This window comes from Lissotriton vulgaris, chromosome 10 (genome assembly GCF_964263255.1).
Source record: "Lissotriton vulgaris chromosome 10, aLisVul1.2, whole genome shotgun sequence".
NCBI lineage: Eukaryota > Metazoa > Chordata > Amphibia > Caudata > Salamandridae > Lissotriton > Lissotriton vulgaris.
The window spans coordinates 1,110,275,939-1,110,302,073 of record NC_141698.1 but is presented as its reverse complement, the minus strand read 5'-3'; the positions used below and the strand labels follow the sequence as shown (position 1 = coordinate 1,110,302,073).

General features: G+C 45.7%; 1 protein-coding gene across 2 annotated transcripts in view; it reads left to right on the top strand.

Moving 5' to 3' along the window:
- LOC147689409 (vomeronasal type-2 receptor 26-like) overlaps nucleotides 1-13,542 on the top strand; it is a 230,272-nt gene extending 216,730 nt beyond the window's left edge. For both annotated transcript variants that reach the window (XM_086940089.1, XM_086940088.1), the window contains one exon: nucleotides 12,607-13,542. In XM_086940089.1, the coding sequence (XP_086796215.1) occupies nucleotides 12,607-13,514 (908 nt within the window). In that variant the 3' untranslated portion in view covers nucleotides 13,515-13,542. The remainder of the gene's footprint in view (nucleotides 1-12,606) is intronic.
- The last annotated feature ends 12,593 nt before the right edge of the window (nucleotides 13,543-26,135 follow it).

Sequence of the window (26,135 nt, the reverse complement as noted above, 5' to 3'; positions counted from 1 at the left end):
AAAAGAAGTATCAGATAGGCAAAACAGAAGAAGACGCAGGCGCATCCCCCACCTCCCGTCTGACATAGCGCTGAAAGCAATTTGAGGTCCAGCGCCCCAGCCGCATAATGTCCTCCCTCGACCAACCCCTATTAAAAGCCTCTGTTACAGCTCCTATTCTAAAAGAATGCGTGCCATATAGTGACTCATCAAGGCCAAGCTGACGCAGCGCTTTCCGCAACACCATGCGCAACTGATAATTAGTAACCACAGAACCCTCCAGGTGTTGAAAAACATTATGCTCCAAAACCCCACCCCGAAAACTCCCACCAGCCTCGCGCCCAACGCAAAGGGCAAGTCTCCAGGGAGGAAACAGCTTCCAACCAAATACCTTTGCCTTTGTTCCTCTGATCCGTCTTTGAATGAGAAAGCCAAATATGTACTCCTCTAACTGACAAATGAACATCCCCCCACGAAACACCTTTTTTAAACTTGTTGCCCAACAACTCTGACACCCTAAAAGCTCCAAAAAACATCCAAACCATCAAAGTGGCAAAAAGACAAGCTTCCGACCTATCCCTGCAAACCACCGGCAAAACTGCCACGATACTTGCCAACTTCTGCCACAACAAAGGAGACCTCACCGCCTGAACACCTCCCCGCTCCCGGGCCCACCCTTCCAACATTCTCCTACCCAACTCCCCAGCAGACGGTGAGTAACCCCAGAACAACTTACCCATAAAGGAAACGCCTGCTAACTTCCCAGCAATAGTAACCCTAGATAAACCTTTATCCATTAACTACAAAATAAACTGAACCACATCCTCTGACCTCTGCCAATGCAGTTCTCTTTTACTAGCTCCAGAAGACAAAAACTCTTTCCATGCTAACTCATAGGCTGTTCTAGTAGAAGGAGCCACAGAACCTACCACCAGCTGAAAGACCCTGTGTTGCCTACCGTCCACAGATGCTCCGGCATGGGAGTCGGCGTCTCGTCTGCCTCCAAAGCTAGCCCACGGAATCTCTCCCACTGTGAACAAGACAAAGCATCCGCAATGTCATTGTCCACACCAGGAATGTGCAGGGCCCTAAAGCAAATGTCAAACTTGAGGCAACCCAACACAAAGACCCTGAGCAATTTCAGGACTTGCACGTCCCTAGCCGGGTCCCAAGCCATGCGCGCCCTAAACTCCTCATCGTATTGCGCCCATGCAAAGTCATTCCTTGTGATTTGCGCTTTTCTAATCACATCCATGTACTTAAACAGTGAGACACAGCGCTCAGGGAACTTCTCACAATAAACACTGGCATAAATCAAAAAGGCTGCAGTCCAATTTTCAATGTTCAATGGGACCTTAGGGCGCTTGGCTAGTTCGTATTCCTCTTCTTTGGAACCCTCTTTAGCACGGAGCTCCCTATGTAATAACTTTAAAAGCTCAACATACTCACCTTTCCATATCCTCTCCTTAGTGCTCAACATTAAATGATCCCCCAAAGGCTTAGTGACGCCCATATAGGGCAACTTTTTAATTTTTAACTCTTTACTATGTAAGGCATCTTTCGCCGCGTCCATCCCAACTGTGGAAGTCCCACTGTCCACCTTGGCACCTACACCTTTATCATCCTCAGTAGTACCTACACTCTGGTCCTTCACAATGCGACCCTTATATAACTTACCATCAGACCCCCCAGATACTAAATCCACCCCAATCCCAACAGATACCATTTTAGGCTTCACCGGAGGACCAACATTCTCACCTGGACGCAACAAAGGAGGCTGACTTGGCTCCGCTCTCCATGCCACATGTGAAACGTCATCTTCCCGCCGAGGAGCCCTCACTGAGGGGCTGAGCTCTCGTGGTCTTGACAACGCCGCTCGAGTGTGCACCACCGGTGCCTGTAAAGAACTATGAGAGACATGAAAATGCCCCCCCCCAGACACCATATCACGCACTTCACCCTCCTCTGGGCTATCCTCATCATAATCAAGAATTAACGACTCATCCAACTGGGGAGGGGCAGGCAACACCACATCCTTTTGGACCTTTTCAAAGGTATGAGAATGATCACGGGCCTTACCAACCCTTAACTGTGAGCGTGGCGGGGAAGCCGACTGAACTCGCCGGTACACACCTCCACTTTTACCACTCACAAAACCTTTCTCCACTGGCAAAACCACTTGTTGAAGTTGAAGAGCCTGCGGAACAAGAGAAGTCACGCCTGACCTGCTCTTGAGAACTGCGCTGTAATCCCTCGATGGGGCCAGCAAGGTCGCGCTTGACCTACTTACGCTGACTGTGTTGACTTCCCTCGTTGGGGTCACCGAGGTCGCACTGAACCTGCTTTTGCTGGCCACGATGGGATCCCTCGATGGTATGGAACGTGCCGCGCCAGGCTCCACCCTCCCTTCACCTTGGCGCAAATGGGCTGCATTCCGCCCTACCAAGTCCGCTGCTCCAGACCGCTCCCTATCCTGAAAAGAAAAAGTCCGGACTGATGTGCCGGTTCCCTTACTACATAAATAACCAAAACCTGAAGACACTTCTACTGCTGTCCTACTAACACTCTGACCACCCTCCTGAAAATCAACCGAACAAACAGGATCCCTCCCCTTACAAACGGCACTCAACTGAGGGGGAGGGGGGGAAGGCCCACACACCTCCTCATCACTACTCCAGTCCAACATTGCTTGAACCACCGCAGACGCCGGACCCTGCACCTGGGAACCCTGACCCACGCCCTCTTCCAAAACACCTGAAACCCTATTCCGCCCACCAACCTGTAAACCTGGAAAATTCACCACACCAGACATTGAAACATTACCCCCATGACCCTCACTCTTTTGAAACTTGCTGGCGTCACTCAGCCCTTCCGCCTAAGAGGGAAAGATATCTAGGCCCCCCCAAGACAGAACCCTAACCCCCGAGTGAGACCCACTCAAATGCCCCACCACAGGAGAAGACCCCTCCACATCCTTGTCCACTGCCCCGGAAAAAGAAGGAACCTGAGAAAATACCAAAGCCTCCTCCCTGAGACCTGAATGTAAAAGAGAAGATACCTCATGACCCCCCATCTGTGCCCACTCGCCCTCCCCCACAGAACCACTGCCCACCGAAAACACCTCACCCCTAACAGATACTGGAGGAGAAAACAATAATGGGCTAACAGGAACCACGGCTGCACCAGTTTCCCCAACCCCCCTGCCAAAAAAGCATCCTCCTGACCCACTGGAAATGAAACTCCATGTGGGCGAGAAGGAGTGAATAACAACTCTCCCTGTACTTCCCTAGGCGCTGGAAAAGCAGCCTGCATATGATTGCCCTGAGGAGAAAACAACACGTCAGACAAAGGCTCAACCTGCCCGCCTTGAACCGGCATGCAAACAAATGCCTCGCCCTCCAGCAAGGCCTCCGCCCCTCCCCCGCCAGTGACGTCACTAACCGTCACCGCGGAGGCCGAGGCAGAGCGCCGATTTCCCCCACGCTGTTTGGAGGCACGACGACCTCTATGTAGGGGAGCCGAAGCGGCTCTTGCATGTAAAGCTGCGACCGGTACTTCGACCGGCGCAGCCTGTATTTCCCCAACACTCGCCGGCCCGCCCGCAGCAAATTCCCTCGCACACACCGGCTCAGAGAACCCCGAACCACTCCCCCGCCGAGCCTTCACACCCGGGGCCGCTCTCCTAGTTCTAGAGCGGCCTCGTTCACTTACCGCCTCCTGACGACGGCCTTTTGGAGAGACACACGCCGCCACAACAGCCGACACTCCTGCTGACGCCAAACGTTGGGGACGCTGAGGCCCGACCTGCTCCCGGTCACCGATAACCAAATCCAAACGGCCCGCTTCACTAAGCAGGCGTATCGCTTCCAGAATGCGATAATCTTCCTCAGCCATATCCAAATGCTAATAAACCACTGAAACCTACCACAAATGGATGACAAAAACTACCTACAAAAGCTAACTGCAAATACCACCCGGGGAAAGGAGCCCAACCCACATATAGGTTGGGCTCCATAGGCAACCAAAAGAAGCCCAAAAGAAGCCCAAAACGCCATGCTGCTCCAAAATGGACCCACCCACCACTCCCAAACAGCCCGGGGGGGGGGGAACCTCCCAGGGGTCGGCTGCCCCCCCCAAACCCCCTTGTTTAGTACTGTTGTTGCCCTCTTCGCGCACATTACCTCACACTGGTCACTTATTGAGCCCTGAATCACGACTATATATACGTGTCCCGTGCACATGGTTTTCTTTGATGGGATTGAGGATTTAATTCATGATTTTTAACCTTGCATGAGAACACTACATGATCAGATCACCGGAATTATGTGGTATCACCAGTCCTTATTTCTTAATTTTGTTGTTGTTGAGGCAGTTTCCTCCATTTATACATTGTAATACATTGAATTCATTTGCTCATTTACAGATGCGCCCCTGATGAAGGGACCCCCATGTCCCTAAATGCATTGGGCTGACTTTCTACATGTCTGCTATAATCTGCAAATACACAACTGATGTTGTATCATTTTTATGGAAATGTTGAAAAATTTGAAAAACTAGGTGGGGGTTAGATCCACTTAAATGTTTGTTTATGTTATCATAAGTTCATGTACAATCGTTCTTTCTAAAAGCTGTGAGGTAAATATACATAACAGCAAATAATGAGTGTTGGTTAATTTTTATTTAAAAACCGTTTTTGACACAATAGTACAACTGTTTGAATATTTTTGGGCTTTATTGCCACAGGAACAGTGCTACCCACTCAGGGATTTCATTCCTGTACAAACACTAATTGACTACAGCCTGCGGGGTCCTAACATGCAGTGGGTACGCACCCTTTGTCAGAAATATTGAGTACAATACTAGAAGGATTAAAGTGATCATAAGGCAGTGCACCCCCCCATTTACTCTGCTCTAGTACATATGCTCATTCTCCGCAGCCTGCCGCCTCCTTGCAGCTGTTCAACCTCGAGGCACCCTGGGTATTCCAGGATATTTATGTAAAAATAGCCCGAAGCGTGCCCCGGCCTTTGAAATGAAGCGCACCCTGGAGTGAAACCAACGTCTGGGCACGCTGTGAGCCGTGAACTCGAGCTGCTGTGACTTGTTTCAGAACCAAACAGAACCAATGATTGGTAAACATTCATAAATCAATGTAATGGACAATATGGTAATAGTATTTATACAGTACAAACAACAAAACAAAACAAATTAGCTGATTGTATGCTCAGATAACCAACTGTGTGAGCCGCCCTAGGCTTCAAGGCTTAGCGCAAGCATTATACAGCAGTGTGGCTAAAAAAACCAAGCTTGGGCGGCAGTAGGGGGAGACTCGCAGGCGGCAGCAGGGGGGAGCAGGGGGCCTGTGCAATTCCGTTGCGGGTGCGATAATTGCTGCCATATGGCGGCGCTCGCTCCTGCAAGTGAATAGCCAGACGTGTACACGTTGCCATTGAAGGCAATAGACCGCATGCACGTTTTTGGCTGAAAAGCCATATCGATAAAAAAAGGTATTTTTGCCTATGCAACGCATGTGCTGGGTTGGCGAGACCTAAAATGTGCCCCAACAGTATTCATGGTTCCAAACAACGCTCATTTGGTTTATCAGCTTTGATGGATACCTGTCTTCTAAGAATAGCGAAAAGATACACATAGCCATGTTCATTTATGCTTACCGGTTCAAACTAGATATGCACTTGCGTTCAACTCGATGTTAAGAGTGAACGCACTCAGACAGAATCGCCAAACTTTCAAAATGTTGGCTTACGTGCAAACTTACTTTCTGCATCGAAGTGCTTAACCCAGGGTCTGATACGGAATCAAACCGATCGAGAGTTCTCCATGACTTAACTACGCGCTATATAATATACAGCGTGACAGGAGTCAAGTGTTAGTTTACCGAGATTTATTTAAAGGGACTACTCACTTTGTTGAATGCTTAATGCAATAAAGAAACACAAAAACAAAAAGAGAACAACTAATCCCCTTCATACAGAGTTCTGCGGCATGACATATGATCACATACAGAGACCCTCATTAGTTATGTGAGCCAGATACGATAACATGATATAAAACGGACATCTCACCACCATTGATTCTGTAATACTACAGTCTTTCAGTTCTGAGAATACATGATTAAATATTCATTGATGAATGCTCAAACCACAATTTACAACCTGGTGGAAGGAAAACACAATATTAAAGAAAACATGCTAATTCAAAACGGTCATTCAACTCAAACGGATGTGTAGAATTAAGTCTCTTGATTCAATACAATTCAGATCTTAACAGCTGTTTGTGTGGATCAACATCTGGACACATTTTTAAGGATTTTAATATGGTCAATCTCAGCTGCAACACATTGTGTCCTGTTTCCAGCCAGTGCATGGCTATTTATAATTTTTCATTTTGCAATCTTATGCTGCTTTTATGTTCTGTTATTCTCATTTTAATCTTTCTTTCTGTGATTCCTACATAGATTTTTCCGCACTGGCACTCTATAGCATATACAACATTTGTAGTATTGCATGTACTCGTATGTTTCAAACTAATCTTATAGCCCTTTAAAGGGTGTGTCAATTCATTGATTTTAATGACATTGTTGCAATGCGAGCAATTACAAGTTTGCATGCCTTTAAATTTAGTTGTTCCACATTTAGCGTTTGTTTTAGATAGTAACGCCTTTAAATTCTGTGAACGTTGAAAGACAAATATCATTTTGTTCTTAGATATACAACTTAAATCAGGTTCAGACTCTATCAAATGCCAATGCTTTTTGATGATGTTCTTAATTTGGCTGTCTTCAGTGGAATGTTTCAAGATGCATATATTAGATTTTTGTTAAATCTTGATTTTATGTTTAATTAAAGTTGATCCTTCTAATCGGCTTACTTTATCAATTGATTCACTGATCAGAGCTTCCGGATATCCTCTATCCATGAATCTGTCAGCGTGGGTTTTTATTGCTTCCATGGCTTCTTCTTGTGGGCTTGTGATCCTTTTAAGTCTTAAGAACTGTGAGAATAGCAAATGTTTCTTCAATACCTGCTGATGAAAACTTTTATAGTGGAGACAAATATTTCGATCAGTAGGTTTCATATACACGTTGGTTTTGATGCCGCTACTGATAATTTTTACTAGGACATCTAAAAACGCAATGTTTCTTTTATCAATAGTGTAGGTATATTTGAAATGTTGATGACATTCATTTAAACGTTGGATATTCTCATCTAATGCATTCTCCTCACCTTTACAAATTATGAAAATATCGTCAACATATCTTTTGAACATCACAAAGTTGTTACTCCATGTTGTTTTCTGTAAGATATGGTCATACTCAAATATGGACATGAACATCTTAACCACTCTTTACCTCAAGTTGAACGCGAGTGCATATCCGGTTGGAACCGGTTCACGTAAATGAACATGGCTATGCGCATCTTTTTGCTATTCTTAAAAGACGGGTATCCATCAAAGCTGATAAACTAAATGAGCATTGTTTGGAACCATGAATGCTTTAGGGGCACTTTTTTAGCTTAGATAGGACCGCGTTCACTTGTAACTTTGGTTGAAACGCGAGTTATAGTGTTTATCAGTCAAATATAGCATAAGGTATTGGTTTTTAAGAATTTTGGGACGTGAGCACTTTCTAAGAATGCGGGCATTAAGTATGTGATCAAGTTTTACATCAAGAAATACATGAGATGCAGCACCGCGCATTGATTTCTCTATTGTCACTTTATGTACATTGAGTACCTTTTTTGTACTATTATATGTTATAAGCTAGTAATTATAATCTCCATTATCGTTTGTCAGTATTACATTGAATACATGTATATCTTTTGTTTATTAAGAAAGATAGACTGATTAGCATCTTGCGTTATTTTATTTTTCGTCCCCTGAAGAAGGGTCCATGGAGTGACCGGAAATACATTGGGTTGTAAAATCTATGGATTACATGTAACTGGAAGTTCAAATAATGTCCGTTAGATTGAACAAATTGAAGTAAAAATCAATTTCTTTCTGAAAATAAAGAAGAGATGTAGCATTGAAAGGAAAAGGCTTGCAATTTTGTTTATTGAAAATTTGGAATCACAAATATTGATAAGGAACCTCAGAGGTTTCCATAGAAAAAGTGTGCACATTCATGGGGAAGGGCTCACCTGACCGGACCATGAATGTATTAGAGAGTCCCTCCATAAACACTTCCTTACCTGTTCCTAATTCCCTCATTGCCCCTCCCTAAACTACTCCCATTTAGCTGTACATAGTCCCCATTTTCCTGCCACTGTAGAGTATTGTGCACACTCAGATTTCAGTTTCCGCAGCACAGGACAGCACCTTGCATAGTCAGAGCACAAATCTCCATTTTTGTGCACAGTACAGAACCATGCATGCTCAGAGCACAGATAACCAATTTGCAGGTGCATAGCTTCGGGCGAAGGGAGGGTGATTGGGTTATGACACTCCCTCAAATAAAGTAATTATTGGCATGGTAGTTGGGGCCAGGGGGGCTCTGAGTCGGTCTGCAGTGATTTGGAAATTTTTTCTTGTCATGCTTGTTTCACTAAAAGGTTACTTTTTTCCTTTATTACTTTGCTGCCCTTCCAATTTGCCTTTCATTGCCCCTCTTTATTGAGATGGATAGTCTGCCAGTCCTACTCATTTGAGGAACAGAGTACCATCATACAGTCCTGAAGAAACTGATTTTCCCCACAGATGAAGGCGGACTCGCAGTACGGGATATGGAGCTCTATAACTCTGTAGGGCAACTCAAATGGGCGGCTCACTGGTGGTATGGATGTTGTGATTAAACAGCGCAGGGATCGCCATTTGTACCCACTCTATACACCATTACGGCCCTGTTACTCACACTGCAAGCTCAGCACAGCGTGGGGCCTGAGGGTCTCTTCTTATATATCTCTAGTTTGCATGAATCTGGGCTCTACAATGCACTTGGACAAAGATCCTCTACTTTCCACTAACAGCCCTACTTCATCTCCCTTATACAGGAGGCTGGACTAGACTAGATGACTAGTTGCAGAGGGGCATGATGATTATGAAGCACCGGTTTTCGAACAAGCAATTGTAGAGCTTCCCTTTACTAATGGACATGTTTTCCTTTCTCTGACATTACTTTTTTTCTCTATGTGCAGTGGTGGCCACTATTTGTTGGCCATGGGGTTGGGGATGGACTTGAAACTCCCAAGCACAATTGCCCCAAAACTATTTTCACCACATCTGGCTGGGTATGAGCTATTATGCTCCTTTATTGGTCCTGACTCTCCCAAACCAAGGGTGACCATGTTCACCTTCAAGACCAATGAGCCATGGACATGGGCAGACAAGGACTGGTCCAATGTTCTGGGTAACACTAATCACACGTCCTGCAATGCATACTTTAAACTGATTCAATGTTGCTATCGCCAGAGGGTGCACTTAACCCCAACGTGCATCAACATGATTTTCCCAGGGGCCCAAGCGGTTTGCCATAGATGCCAGCAAGGTGGTGAAGACTTTCATTGTATGTGCTGCACTGCTCGACCCTCACACCTTATTGGGAAGCAGTGCAATGCCTCATCAATGTTGCCACAAGCCAGAATCTCAAGAGGACTAAGACTGTCTCTTTACTGAGATTGCTCCCCACACCTCATTCCAAATCATCACCTTAAAATTTGCAAACTTAGTTCACGTCCTCGCTTGCTGATGCATATCCATGTTCTGTGAATCCCCTAACAGTCCCTCCATACAGGAGTGGAGACAAGAATTGCCCAAATGGTCCGAATGTGAGAGAATTTTAATGAATCTGGAAGTACAGAACGGTTGGTGTAATACAGACCACACACGGGCTTGGGATATGATACAGAATGACTACCCTTTTGTAGCTAATGATGGCCACCTACTCTCTGCTCCAGTAGAAGAATCCTCTTATGGGAGTTGAGGCACCAATCTCTGCCAATTGGGTCTTTAAACACTTGTGCCACTTTTGATTACCATGATGAAAACTCGCGGCACTCAACGCCTGGCACCCTCTGCACTCTACCTCCCCCCCACCCCCCATACTGCAATGATCCATCAAATATATTAGTGTGGTATGAACCCCCAAGTGGATAATTGGGCCCTCATTTAAGGTGATTTGGTGTAGGGGAGTGAAGCAAGTCACTTTGCTGCGCTGCCTCATGTTACAGTGAAAAGGCAGGATTACACCATATTTATTCAGTATGGTGCATGCAGTCTCCATTGCTCCATGGTGCAAGGGTGCCAGTGTTGTCAGCAGTATTCTTTTTGTGCAGGAAAGGGTACAGAAACAACCTAAGAGGCATTTTTCTCTTTCTATGTGTCAGTTTTCCTTTGAGTCAAGTCAGTTACTTATCGTCCAGATTGGTACTATGAATTGATTAACACATGTTTCTCTGCTAAAGCCTGACTGCTCTGTGCCACACTACCAGGACTGAGATAGGGATTTATTAGTGTGAATCCAAAGAATCTTTTTGAGGCAACGTGAAGGTGTTACATAGTCCAGCTTAACCCGCCTCACTACATAAGTCCTCACTTTCCTACAGTAAGAATTATTGCAATAAAACCATGGTAGCAAAGATTAGCCATAAAGTAATTACCATACCACTCATGATGAGAGCCCATGTGTCATCCAAGACAGCACTTTGGATCAGTAGTTGGTACTGGTGGTGCTAAAATCTAATACCACTGGGAATGACATTCAACAGCTGTGATACTTATCTCCTGCAAAATGGAGGAAAACATGTGTGGTGCAGTGCTAGAATTGAAGTTTTGCAAAGTGCTCATGTATATCGGAGGCATCTTGACACTAGCTTCTAACACTGAGGAGCCCTGATTAGTTGCCGTAAAGCCATGTCTTTAAGGATTTCCTGAAATTTATGAGTCAATGCGGATTTGATATTAAAGGGAAGAGTGTTCCAATGTAAGGTTGTGCCTTGCAATGAAGCTTCCACCTCACAAGAAACAAGCTTGTGGAAGGGACCCATCAGATTTCTAGCGATACTAGAGTGAAGCACTCTACTAGGGGAGTACCACTTAATATTATTTAGTAAGCAGTCAGGACCTGACACATACAAGGATCTGATTGCTATGCATAGTGCTTTGTAGATGCCACATTTTTCCACAGGAAGCCCGAGAAGTTCATTGAGAGCCTGGGTAGAAGAATGGAATTTAGGGAGATTCAGCAGCATCTTAGCAGCTGCATTTTGCAAGATTTACAGTTTGTTAAGCAAGCCCCTTTGATGTTTAGATACAGACTGCTTTTTCTGCCTTTAGAGACTATGGGAGCCAGGGAGACATGGATTTCTGATTTTCAAGGTGTGATGATATCTAATGCCTGGGTAAATGCTTCCTCAAAATCCTTCAAAGCATGATTAATATCTCAATGAGTGGTAGGGAGGGAAGGAGTAAAATGTGAAGTAAAGGACTGAAGAGACACCTTTCTCCACGGTCTGACCTTTCTAGGTGACAGAGTTGTGAGGTCCAGGGATTCTCCAACATGGAGATGAAAATTGATAGACAAATGGTCTGTCCAGAACTTAGGCGTGGGGGATTCGACCAATAGGTTAGGAGGGTTTGTGAATATGAAATCCAATGTGTGCCCAGTTATGTGTGTTGGGCCTACTACTTATCGATAGAGGTCTAATGAAATGACACTGCTGCTAAGGTTTATAAAGTTTAAATGTGTTTGAGAAAATGTAACACATTGGCATTAATACAAAGTTTGCCTGTGCTCATTTCTGCAGTGTCCAAACATATTAGACTTTTATGGTTTATAGTAAGATATTTATCTATTTAAGGGTATGACTGTTTATAGTGGAAATGTTATGTAGAGAAAAAAAAAGAGCTGTGCATTGAAGTATTGGGGTTGAAGAACAGGGAGAGGAGTCAGTTCAAGATTGTCTGTATGCTGCAGAGGAGGGGCTTTGATGGGTATGAGGCTTATGTAAGATCAGGAGATTAGATTGAATTGTGATAGTCACATAATGTAGTAGAAGGGGCAGAATTTCCAAACCAGCAGCACCAGTGAAAACACAATATGGAGACTATACCCAAGCAGGGCCAGGATTGACCTCACAGGTGCAGCTACATGATCCTTCCTCTAAAGACAGATGTAAACTCCTATTATAAACATTCAAATCTGGGTATTCTTTTATTGCTTGAAGACATTCCTCAGTGAAAAGGAGAAACATCTTGTTGCCTGTGTGCATGCCCCCATTACAGACCATTCTACACTCACGAATACTTTTATGTAGTCAGGAATAGTGTATATACATCCTACAGCCAGTAACTTCACAAATATTCTGGTATTACTCCTAGGTTTGTGAAGGGTTTTATAACACGTTCAATGGTTGGAGAGTGACCACAGCTGCTAGTTGTTCCTCTGTCTATCCTCCTGGCAGCCTCTATGGAGATGCTTGGGCACTGTGTTTTTGTTAATGAGTTGCAAGGCCTAATGTGTATATTCCCCAGACAGTACACCCGCATACAGGTGTATTAATAGCCACATGACAGGTCATAATAAATTCACTGTGTCACATTCCATTCATCTGTCTCATCTTTCCCCACTTGAAAGCATCTTCTGTAATACTGAACAATGTTCTTTTCATGCAGATATGCCAAACTGCCTAAGATGCCCTGAAGACCAGTGGTCCAATCAGAAGAGAGATTCCTGCATTCCACGGGTGGTAGAGTTCCTGTCCTATGAGGATCTGCTGGGATTTGCCTTAACCTTAATAACAAGTTTGTTCTCCCTCCTCACTGCTGGAGTGCAAGGAATCTTTATTAAATACAGCAACACACCTCTGGTGAGAGCCAATAACCGGGATCTCAGCTACATCCTCCTCCTCTCCCTCATGCTGTGCTTCCTCTGCTGTTTTTTGTTTATCGGACGCCCGTCCAAGACTTCCTGTCTACTTCGTCAAACTGCCTTTGGGATAATTTTCACTATTGCTGTTTCTTCAGTTTTAGCAAAAACTCTCACAGTTATTATTGCCTTCAATGCCACAAAGCCGGGTAGCAAGCTCAGAAAGTGGGTGGGCCCTCGATTGTCCATCTTTGTGATGCTTGGCTGCTCACTGGGAGAGGTGGTTATCTGCACTGGGTGGCTCCTTCTTTCTGCTCCATTTCCAGACACTGACACCAAAGCAGAAACTGGGAAGATGATTCTACAGTGTAACGAAGGTTCTGTCCCTGCGTTCTTTGCTGTGGTTGGTTATGTGGGATTCTTGGCTGTTCTTAGCTTTGTTGTTGCCTCAGTAGCTAGAAAGTTACCGTCTACGTTCAATGAGGCCCAGTTTATCACCTTCAGCATGCTGGTGTTTTGCAGCGTCTGGGTCTCCTTCATCCCAGCGTACCTGAGCACCAAGGGCAAGTACATGGTGGCCGTGGAGATCTTCGCCATCCTTACTTCCAGCTCTGGACTGCTGGGCTGTATCTTCATCCCTAAAGTCTACATCATCCTCCGTAGGCCAGAGCTGAACACCAAGGACTATCTAATGGGAAAACAAGTAAACACCTGAGACTTATAGCACAATAATGAGTAGCAAATTATTGACCTGTAACATTACCAAGTACAGAAAATGGGGTAGCACTGTATCTTCAAGGTAGTTATATGCAACTGTGTGTTTACACTTACTATTCTTAACTTCACATCTATGTATCTTGACAATGGAAAACATTGTTTACATCCAATGGGCTACAACGCATTCCATTACAACGTGAACCATTACATCACAAGTTGTTTCAATGACTTGCTGTAGGGGGTGTGCTGATGTTGGACTCACAATCCAACACCTTCCCTGCTGTTGCACAAACTGGAGTAGGAATAGTAAATTATACTAGTCCTAAGTCCAGTGCGCCCCCTACAGCAAGTCGCTGTAACAACAAATGATGTAATGATTTGCGTTGTAACAACACAGTTGTTGTTACAACCGTGTTGTAATGGAATGCGTTGATGTGCATTCATTGTAAAGAGATATATTCCTTGACAACATGCATATCATCAAGGCACATCGGTGTGGAGGCAAAAAATATAAAGGGACTAATTCATGTAGGTTGTGCATTGCTCTCGTGCCATGCAAGGGGGCTCAACGGCGATGCAAAACCTCTGAATAATCAAGTCACGCAAGGCCACCTCGCACAGCCTTGGGTGGCTTGATAAATCTAGTAAAACACAACGGTGTGCAAATCGCTACTTTGTGTTAGTCTGCCCTGGGAAGGCATTCCATGGGTGGAGCGTGGGTGTTCCCACGCATCCACCTATTGATTCTGAAGTATTCCCAAATTTATCAATACTGGTAGACCTGGGAATGCGTCAGAATGCTACGCTCTCCCATATGAGGCATAATGAGGAGAAATATCTGTATTTCTACTCTTTCCTTCCTCTTTATATCTGTGTTCCATTCTGCAGCAGACATAAAAAGGGGAAAATACCTTGGGGGATTGTTTTTGTGAAGGAAGGTGTCCCTTCCTGCACAACTAGAATCCATCTTACAACGCAGGCACCCTCGCACCATGGTGCCAGCGGGCCTGCATTGGCGCCAGGCAGCACATCGTGCACCAGCACTGGGAAATGACACGAAGCCGAATAGTGTTAAGTGCGGTGCATTCCTGCCCTTTCCCTATCACGCAGTGCAGCACAGAAAGGTGACGTGCTGAGCTGTGTGAGATCTTAGTAAATATGATCCTAAATCTACCAATGTACCTGCCTTGACAATACAGCTTCAGACCCCATCCTGACTTGATATTTTTGCAGCCAATATTCTGCACTCAGCCATGTGCTAAAAAGTGCACAAGAGCCCAATGAAGAACAAGCAAATAGAGGTCATGTTGTACTGGGATATGTTCACAGTTCATCATTTACACACAGTTTTATATTGTAAACATCAACTATTACTGACTAAAATATGTGATCCCTTAGGGAATACTCTATCAGCTTAGTATTCTAGCAATAAAAGCTTTACTGCTGGGAGAGATGATTTCAAATTATTTAAGTCTGTGCCTACCGTTATATATGTGTGCTAAAACAAAACCACTGTAGTTTGCAAAACTGTATTTTCCTGAGCTTGTCAAAACTAGGTGCAAACTAGACATAAACACTATCTTGAATTCTAAAGCAGCCATGATGTGTGTCAAAGTCAAGTTTGTTTGCATAGTTAGTTAAAAACATTGCATATCAATAAAAACCATGTCTAATACATTTGTTTAAAATACAAAAATAACTACTCTAAAAACCTTTTACTCTGACCTCTGCTAAGCATTTCTGCTATATACAGTGAAACTCAGTGATATGCCATTTATCCTGCAAGTAAAATACAGTTGCGAATAAAGACATGTGAATGTAGGTGCGAGTCTATTGTTATTGCACCTGTAAAGCAGTGGCATTAAGTAAACCAGCGGACTAACCAGTCGTCCTACCTTGCTAATTCTTCCCGCCCCCACCCCAGCAGCATATATTTTGTGCCTGTCCTTGCTCTATCCACGAGTTAAAGTGTAGGTGCCTTGTGCAAACCTAACGGCAGATTTACAAGTCCCATGCGCCACTTTTGCGTCACTTTTCCCATGCTAAAAATGATGCAAAAGTGGCGCACGGTGCCTGTAAATCTGTCCCCTAGAGTCTAGCAATCCAATATTGAGTAAGTGAGCTGATCAAATCTCAAATAAAGTGCAAGTGTCTTCTAGAGTTCAATGGTCTTAAAAGTGAACCAACCTTACTGTCTTATTTGCCCCCTATCAGCAGATTGCTTGTTCACTTGGTCCACTTCTCTGAAGATTGGCTTCAGAATGTTTCCCCTTTTGCAGGCTAAGGGAATTGAAGTGCCACTTAACCAAGTGATTACCGTTTGCCTGCAAGAACGAATTTTCAAGTTGATGAATATTAGTTTCAGGTGTTTTTTCCTTTGAGCCAGGGGCACCGGGCACACACAAAAGATATGTACTAGCGACTCTTGCTTGTATCCGCAGAGTTGATATTTTCAATTTTGCGACTGATCTTTCCAAGCGGAGATGAGATCTTTTGTCTCCATGAAGCCAAAAGGAAATAACATGAACTGATGCTTTAGGGGACAAGAAAAGTGCTCTGAGAGATACTCCTGATGCCACAAGCTGTTGTGTGAGGGGATCACCGCCCAGGCGTGCCATCTTTGCACAAGAGCATTTTCATCTGTTAAATGAGGCAAGATTCGAGTTGGAGCATTTCTTGCTCAATAAAATGCAGATGTTCCCATGGGTACCAAGCTTCTTCCATATATGAAGCCTTAAAGGCCTGGTTTAGGTGGTATCCCCAGGAACCATTTAAGTTGCTGTGCTGTTGCTCCTCAATTTCCAGCCAGCATGAGTTGTTGGTGGAGCCGCTCTCGGAGACATGCAGCCATAAGCATTGATTGATATAAATACTCCTGCAATGAAATGCTTGGTTTTTCAAGCCAAACTCTAGGCGTACCTGGGCTGGTGATTTTGGGATGTGAAACAAGGTTTTCTATACTTTTGTTTGGATCTTATTGATTCCGTGCCGTAGGTCACCGTTGGCGTTAACTGAGAGAGCATTACGGTGAGCAAATGCCTGAATAACGGATAGCTCAGTTTCTTCTTTAACCCCTTCGAGGCTGATGACGAGCTGGGCTCGTCATGGTGTAGCCTCCTCAAACACTGATGACGAACCCAGCTCGTCATGTAAAGTGCGTTTTTTAAAAAGTCAGCATACCAGCAGAATAAGAGCAGCGCGCATGTGGTTAATAATTTTAACCCGCACATTCACGACTGTGCTTTGGCCTGAATAGCCGCTAGATGATGTTTAAAAGTCATTTGATGTTCCACGTGAAATCATAAGTATTTATATCGCTACCTCAACCTTTTTCCCCTCCAAAAACCAAGAGTATGAATTACATTTGGAATCAACCAGACAAACCACTTTATTTTTATTCAAGTTAAGCTCAAGCCCTTGCTCATTCATTTACCTTTTAAGGGCATTCATACTGTGTTGCAGACCTATTGGAAATGAAACAGTGGTCCGTGACTGATTCTTCAATATCATTAAATTCAACCATATATAGTCTGTGTTGTGTGAATGGCTACAACACTGGTGTACAATCCCCTTATAAGTTATAACAAACACACACAAAAAGTAAAAAGTAACAGGCCCAATTCTACTCAAGAATAATACAATTATTTTGAGTTTGTCATAGTTAAATCACAATCAGAATAGGTTGCGCGCAGGGAGAGAGAAGGTAGAGGGGAAGTGGTCGTGGTGGGTGTGAAAAGTGCAAGTCAGAGGAGCGATAGTCAGATATTTTACAACATACTGGTAAACAAAGACCAGACAGAGTTGACCTGTCCAAAAGAATAATTTCATTTACATGTACTCTGTAAATAGAATTGTGCATTCAATGCAATTTCAAGGTGTGGCAGGTTTTGTTGGGAAGAGTGTCGACGTTTCGACTCGGCTGATGCAAAGAGGGGAGTTCGGAGCCTCAGCTGCGAGTCTTCATCAGGACTGTGTGGGGCAACCTCAACCTGGTGCCAGGGCTGGCTACACAGGTATGTGTTCCTTCAATGGTAGTACTGGCCCATAATCGCCAGTGGTGGAAGTATTCTGAAAGGGTGTGTATTAGAACCCGTCTTCAAGTCAAAAATGACTGGTTAGCATTTGCCCACTTCCTTACTCGTGGGGCATCTCCAGAATACGTCCTCGTCGGCTGAATTGCTGGCTAGGAACACATACCTGTGTAGCCTGGCCTGGCACTAGGTTGAGGTTGCCCCACACAGTCCTAATGAAGACTCGCAGCTGAGGGTCCGAACTCCCCTCTTTGCGTCAGCCGAGTCGAAACGTCGACACTCTTCCCAACAAGACCAGCGATGTTCCCTGCAAAACGGCGATTTCTCCGCTATATCTAGAATGGTTATCACCCTGGAGAAACGCGTTGTTAATAACGCGCTACCAGGGCGATAAATTCCAGAGATTACACCTCCTGAGGCGGAAGCCGGGAGCCGAACGTAGCGAGCACTTTCATTTTTAACCTTTGAGAGTCACAATTGAAGTGTGTTGTTGTTTTTAATTACTGGGAGGCACGTCAGAAGTATGTTGATCAAAAACTCACTGTACCGAAACTCAGTCTCCTCACTACTCCCACGCAGCGGATCATAGCGCTGCCGAGGGAACTCGTCCAAACAACTGTTGGCGCCATCACCGCCGCACCCTAGGGCCACGCCCCTTTTCAGAGGCCACGCCCCCAAGACTACAAAGTACGCTTTCGCCCAGCGTCATTCTGAAGATTACACCTCCTGAGGCGGAAGCCGGGAGCCGAACGTAGCAAGCACTTTAATTTTTAACCTTTGAGAGTCACAATTGAAGTGTGGTGTTGTTTTTAATTACTGAGAGGCACGTCAGAAGTGTGTTGATCAAAAACTCACTGTACCAAAACTCAGTCTCCTCACTACTCCCACGCAGCGGATCATAGCGCTGCCGAGGGAACTCGTCCAAACAAACTCTTGGTGCCATCACCGCCGCACCCTAGGGCCATGCCCCTTTTCAGAGGCCACGCCCCCAAGACTACAAAAGACGCTTTCGCCCAGCGTCATTCTGAAGATTACACCTCCTGAGGCGGAAGCCGGGAGCCGAACGTAGCGAGCACTTTAATTTTTAACCTTTGAGAGTCACAATTGAAGTGTGTTGTTGTTTTTAATTACTGAGAGGCACGTCAGAAGTGTGTTGATCAAAAACTCACAGTACCGAAACTCAGTCTCCTCACTACTCCCACGCAGCGGATCATAGCGCTGCCAAGGGAACTCGTCCAAACAACTCATGGCGCCATCACCGCCGCACCCTAGGGCCACGCCCCTTTTCAGAGGCCATGCCCCCAAGACTACAAAAGACGCTTTCGCCCAGTGTCATTCTGAAGATTACACCTCCTGAGGCGGAAGCCGGGAGCCGAACGTAGCGAGCACTTTAATGTTTAACCTTTGAGAGTCACAATTGAAGTGTGTTGTTGTTTTTAATTACTGAGAGGCACGTCAGAAGTGTGTTGATCAAAAACTCACCGTACCGAAACTCAGTCTCCTCACTACTCCCATGCAGCGGATCATAGCGCTGCCTAGGGAACTCGTCAAACAACTCTTGGTGCCATAACCGCAGCACCCTAGGGCCACGTCCCTTTTCAGAGGCCACGCCCCCAAGACTACAAAAGACGCTTTCACCCAGCGTCATTCTGAAGATTACACCTCCTGAGGCGAAAGCCGGGAGCCGAACGTAGCGAGCACTTTAATTTTTAACCTTTGAGAGTCACAATTGAAGTGTGTTGTTGTTTTTATTTACTGAGAGGCACGTCAGAAGTGTGTTGATCAAAAACTCACCGTACCGAAACTCAGTCTCCTCACTACTCCCACGCAGCGGATCATAGCGCTGCCGAGGGAACTCGTACAAACAAACTCTTGGTGCCATCACCGCCGCTGCCTAGGGCCATGCCCCTTTTCAGAGGCCACGCCCCCAAGACTACAAAAGACGCTTTCGCCCAGCGTCATTCTGAAGATTACACCTCCTGAGGCAGAAGCCGGGAGCCGAACGTAGCGAGCACTTTAATTTTTAACCTTTGAGAGTCACAATTGAAGTGTGTTGTTGTTTTTAATTACTGAGAGGCACGTCAGAAGTGTGTTGATCAAAAACTCACCGTACCGAAACTCAGTCTCCTCACTACTCCCACGCAGCGGATCATAGCGCTGCCGAGGGAACTCGTCCAAACAACTCATGGCGCCATCACCGCCGCACCCTAGGGCCACGCCCCTTTTCAGAGGCCATGCCCCCAAGACTACAAAAGACGCTTTCGCCCAGCGTCATTCTGAAGATTACACCTCCTGAGGCGGAAGCCGGGAGCCGAACGTAGCGAGCACTTTAATGTTTAACCTTTGAGACTCACAATTGAAGTGTGTTGTTGTTTTTAATTACTGAGAGGCACGTCAGAAGTGTGTTGATCAAAAACTCACCGTACCGAAACTCAGTCTCCTCACTACTCCCATGCAGCGGATCATAGCGCTGCCGAGGGAACTCGTCAAACAACTCTTGGCGCCATAACCGCAGCACCCTAGGGCCACACCCCTTTTCAGAGGCCACGCCCCCAAGACTACAAAAGACGCTTTCACCCAGCGTCATTCTGAAGATTACACCTCCTGAGGCGGAAGCCGGGAGCCGAACGTAGCGAGCACTTTAATTTTTAACCTTTGAGAGTCACAATTGAAGTGTGTTGTTGTTTTTAATTACTGAGAGGCACGTCAGAAGTGTGTTGATCAAAAACTCACTGTACCGAAACTCAGTCTCCTCACTACTCCCATGCAGCGGATCATAGCGCTGCCGAGGGAACTCGTCCAAACAACTCTTGGCGCCATCACCGCAGCACCCTAGGGCCAGGCCCCTTTTCAGAGGCCACGCCCCCAAGACTACAAAAGACGCTTTCATCCAGCATCATTCTGAAGATTACACCTCCTGAGGCAGAAGCCGGGAGCCGAACGTAGCGAGCACTTTAATTTTTAACCTTTGAGAGTCACAATTGAAGTGTGTTGTTGTTTTTAATTACTGAGAGGCACGTCAGAAGTGTGTTGATCAAAAACTCACCATACCGAAACTCAGTCTCCTCACTGCTCCCACGCAGCGGATCATAGCGCTGCCGAGGGAACTCGTCCAAACAACTCTTGGTGCCATCACCGCCGCACCCTAGGGCCACGCCCCTTTTCAGAGGCCACGCCCTTCCTTCCCAGTGCCTACACCCTATAAACTATGTGCATATTTCGAACTCACAGCGGGCGAGCGCAGCGGGCGCGACGTTTGCGCGCCGAAGGCGCGCCTAAGGCAAGCCCGTCTGCGCCCGTCATCGCCAAGACATCGCCTCTCGCCTGTCCCCCTGGCCAAACTCCACGAGAACTCCGCTATTATGATAGAAAATCCCTAGCCGCCCTGAATCCTGGACAGAGCTGCGAGGTGATATCAGGAGCTCTCGGGCAGACATGCTTCCAATGTAAGTCCTGTCATTTCTCTACACCCAGCCCATGCCTACTTAGGCACCTCTCAGGTACGCATAAACAAACCCCCCTTATCATCCTTCAACTCAATGTCAGGTCTCTCGTTAAACACCACTTAGAAGTAAATACCCTCCTACTTGAAGAGAACCCTGACATTCTCTTTCTATGCGAAACCTGGCTTCGTGACGATACGACTAGTATACCGAACCTCACGCTACCAGAAAGCTACTTAATGAAATCGCTAAATTGAGACGCCAGAGGAGGCGGCATCGCTGTCATCTACAGAAAACAATTCATCTGTTCCTTTACTAAAGAAAATATCTCGAGCTGTGAAAGTGCTCGATTCAATATCACGACGGGCCCCCACTTCTCCCTATCTGGCCTCTACATCTACCGGCCCCCCGGACCTGCTTCTAAATTCATTGAAGCTCTCCTTGAAGTGGCAAACTCCTTAGTGATGAGCTCGGCCAATTTCACCATATTAGGAGACCTTAATCTCCATTTCGACCTGAATCAAGATTCCACCAATAAAAACTTCTTGGCTGACCTATCAGCCTTACAACTCAACCCTTTGATCCAGGCCGCCACCCACTCATCCGGGCATACACTAGACCCTGTCTTCACTAATATCCTGGAGACTACGACAGAAGCACCCAAACCTATGGGATGGACAGACCATTACCTAATTAAATTCACCATACTGATTACAGAAACATTCAAGAAGGCCGAACCTATTCGACACCTAAAAAGACCGAGGCACAAACTCTCAACCAGTGACCTGCACTCCGCTCTTGTAGAAATCCAGCATGAGGCACATATGGATATCAACACTACATATGCTGCCTTCCATGACTGGATCACGAAGGGACTAGATGCCCTCATCCCTCTCAAATGGTCTAAGGGACGTAGTTCCCCTTCCAACCCATGGTATAACAACACCTTAAAATCCATGCAGAAGGAATGCAAGAAAGCCGAGAGAGTCTGGAGACGAGAATACAATGATAGGGATAAAGCTATCTACCTGGTTAAACAAAAACTCTACCACAAAGCTGTCCGCTCCGCGCGTGCCACCTTCTATGCAGACAAAATTTACTCTAGCCCTAACCCCGCTAAAGTTGTTTTTAAACTGGTAGAAGAACTGCAGAGTAGCAGATCTCCCTCCTCCAGCATCACCTCCGCGCAACAATGTGAGGACCTTGCCACATTTTTCGTAGAGAAGGTGCAAAAAATCTACAAATCATTCCCACAGATCGCTTCTGTTCCACCTAACTCCCCTAATTCCATCAGTAATGGCACCATTATGATGTTCATACCTGAATTCTCACATGAGGATCTTACGAAACTATGTAAGAAAGTCAAATCTGGATCTCCTGCAGACTCGATGAGGCCGGCCCAATTTATCGAATCCCTAGAATTTTTCCTGCCATCCTTGGCATCCATATTGAATCTCTCCTTCTCCTCGGCCAATGTCCCGACCGCTTGGAAACAAGCCTGGGTTTCTCCCATCATCAAGTAGCCGACCCTGGACCCCTCCAAGTTGGAGAACTTTAGACCTATCTCACTGCTGCCATGGCTATCTAAACTTGCAGAGGCCCACGTAAACATCATCCTATCCCAGCACATGGATCATAATAACATCTTAGACCCATCCCAAAACGGATTCATGCCGGGCCACAGCACCGAGTCCGCCCTCTTAGCCACGTCCGAACATCTACCGACTATACTTGACGCCGGTCAAAGTGCTGCGCTGATTCTGCTAGACCTCAGCGCAGCCTTTGACATGGTCTCCCATAACATACTACTAAATCGTCTGGCCAATGTAGGAATCTCAGGTCTTGCACTGGAATGGTTCCGCTCCTTCTTGAAAGACAGATCTTTCCGGGTGTCAGCTCCCCCATTTCTTTCCCAGCCCTACCCCCTCGGACAGGGTGTTTCTCAGGGCTCTGCACTTAGCCCATCCCTTTTTAACTTATGTGTGCAGCCACTCGCAGCAGTGGGTAAAGAATGGGATCTCACGCTGGTGTCATACGCAGATGACACGCAGCTGGCCATCACTCTCACTGAAGGCCCTTCCACCACGGCCTAAAGATTTAGAGATGGTCTGGCTGCCATAGCCCAGTGGATGACGGACAACTGCCTGCAGCTTAATGCAGGAAAGACGGAGGTGCTGCTCCTCGGTAAGAACACCAGCTACTGGAATGAGCACTGGTGGCCTTCGTCGCTGGGCACCATCCCACCTCCTAAATCCCTGGTCAAAAACCTCGGCGTCTGGATGGACTCCGCACTTAGCTTCCAGACCCACACAAAAAAAGTGGCAACTACCTGTGTGGTATTTCACAACAAATAATATCTGGGGGTCAAAAGAGAAAAGAGAGTTTGACAGTGAGAACCACTATACCAATTGCGCACAGGACAGTGTCAGTGAGAAATAATGATTAGTAAATGGTCAAGTCGAGACTCAAGAGTACTAGGAGAAAAATGTATTGTTCCCATCAGAAGCCACACTGTACCGCCCTTGTTGTCATCATATGGGATCTCCTTACCCAGGAGACAAGACGGCCGGTAAACATTACCGTGACCGAAATGTGATAAGAGAGCAGAACAGAGGAGTGTAGTAGTGGCTAATGAAAAAAGCAGTGTATGGTGATTGGAGTGGAAAAGTGAAGGGTACTAAAATTAGGTGAATGGGTGGAAAAAAGAAATTTTATTAGTAACCCCCAAACCCTAAGGTTAAAAGGCAGGTGTGGGTGCAGGTTTTAAATAATAACCGCACTTATTGGTGGTCGACATGTTTCAGCATTTCATAATATTTTCTTGATGCATTCCTCAGGACCTATACATGAAACACTACTGCTTTCGAAAAATAGATAAATTAAGAAGATGTCACCTGGTAATCCAGGCGTGCTCAACCGTATACTGTCAGTGCAATGGTAAGGGATCCAACATGTAAAACAAACAGACAAACAAACAGATAGAACACGAAAAGTTATTCACATCGTTATTGTTTGTATTCATAGTGGCATTGCAACATGTTCAATCATACCTGATCATTATTTCGGGTATGCACTCACCCTTACGTGTAGGCTGAGGAGCTTCACCCCACCTGGCTGCAGCGCAGGTAAAAGGAGCACCGCTCTGTGAGAAATCACATAACGTTTACAAAGCGGCTAGTGATATGACACTAGCACAATCAAATAACAAAGTATACTTCGAGATGAAAGGTTATCTGAGCCTCTTATAACCAGGCTGGGCGTGAACGCCGTAATCTGTCATGACTCAGGAGCGATGACCACTTAGTGGGGACAGGTAAGGTATAAAAGCCGATCCGTGTTAGTGGAGTTTAGGAAACGCACACGGGATCTGCTTCGTATTATTCATGGCAGGGTTGCCTCTAACGGCGTAATAACACAGAATGAGGAAACGCGCATGAAATACGCTCCGTGTTAGTGATGGCGGGCTGGCCTCTAGCGGCGTATTCGCACAGAATGAGGCAACACAATGTCACGCATAATGCGTTCACTCACCTAACCGTCGGCGTCTCCAGGCAGTCTTCAGTACTGCTCGGGGGGGCGCCGACCGCCGAATGAGGTAGTGTTTTGTATGCTTTGCAGGCCAGACGTGATGTGAGCAATCACGTGACAGCGCGACTTCTGGGATTTGTAGTTCGTTACCCAGTACTGCCTCTATTCCATAAAATAGGTTTTTTTATCAAGATTCTGCCATGGTGTATATTTTACACACGTTCTTGAACAGAATTGCAATGGCATAAGTCATATGGTATGTGCACTGAGGCGTGTTGATAATTACAGACTCTGCCCTGGTGTATATTTTACACACGTTCTTGAACAGAATTGCAATGGCATAAGTCATATGGTATGTGCACTGATGCGTGTTGATAATTACAGACGAAAATTTATATTGATATATAGTGCCAGTGCGCCATAAAAAGAAACATAATTCTGGGAATTATGATTCGCTATCTAGTGTTGGCTCTATTAGATGGAAGGGACTTGTTTAGTATATGTTTACTGATGCATGATGAATAACCAATGGGTATTTATATTATTTTATATTCATAGGCAGTGCAAACGCTTCATTGGAAGGGACATAATGCTTACGACCATTCAGAGGGACATCCAGGGTATGGGCTCATTGAGGCCCTCCTTGTCACTGTTAAGGCGGTATACCCATTTCTGTTCTATCTTGAACAAGAACCGGCTTGTATCCGCACATGAGTCTGGAATGTGCGGTTGTTCGAGGACTGTCCAGTAGAAATCTTCAGGACCATGGCCCTTCTCCAAGAAATGTGCGGTCAGTCTGGTAGCTTGCTTACGGCACCGCACTGTGCTTTTATGTTCCTGGATACGTGTGCGTACCTTTCTGGTTGTCCCGACATATCGTAGTTCACAAGGACATTTGATCAGATATATCAAGTTACTGCTGTTGCAATTCGTGAACTTGTTCTGTGTCCATGGGCGATTAGTGCCGATGTCAACTTCAGTAGATTTATTAGTCTGGGGACAGACAGAGCAGTTACCGCATGGGTGGTGACCGACCACAGCTGGTAAATCCCAAAGGGTGCCCACTTGTCTCCCTTCTTTGCTGAGTGGGCGTGTGTGGACCAGTTGATCCTTCAGGTTCGGTCCTCTTTTATATGCGAACATGGGCTGGGGAATATCATCAACTCCGGTCTTAAGGATGGACCAGTGTTTCTTTATAATTTTCTGCAACTGGTTGGATCGGCTGTTAAAGGTGTTAACAAAGGCAATCCGATCTGTTTTTTCTTTCGGAGGGTTGATTGCAAGTAGGGCATCCCTATGGTTGTTTGAGGCCCTCTTTTTTGACCTACGAATAATTTTCTTAGGATATCGTTTCTCCTTTAGTTGTTCCTCCAAGTTTTTGGAGTGTGCTTCGAAAGATTCCTTCTTAGAGCAGTTTCTCTGTACCCTGAGGAACTGGCCAAAAGGTAAATTGTCCCTCAGGGCCCGTGGATGGCAGCTGTCGTATCGCAGCAATGCGTTCCTGGCCATGGGTTTGCGATATAGCTCAGACTCGATGCCGGTTGGAGTCGCGTGCAGTTTCAAATCAAGGAAAGCCAGTGATGTTCTGCTATGCTCAATGGTGAACTTTAAATATTG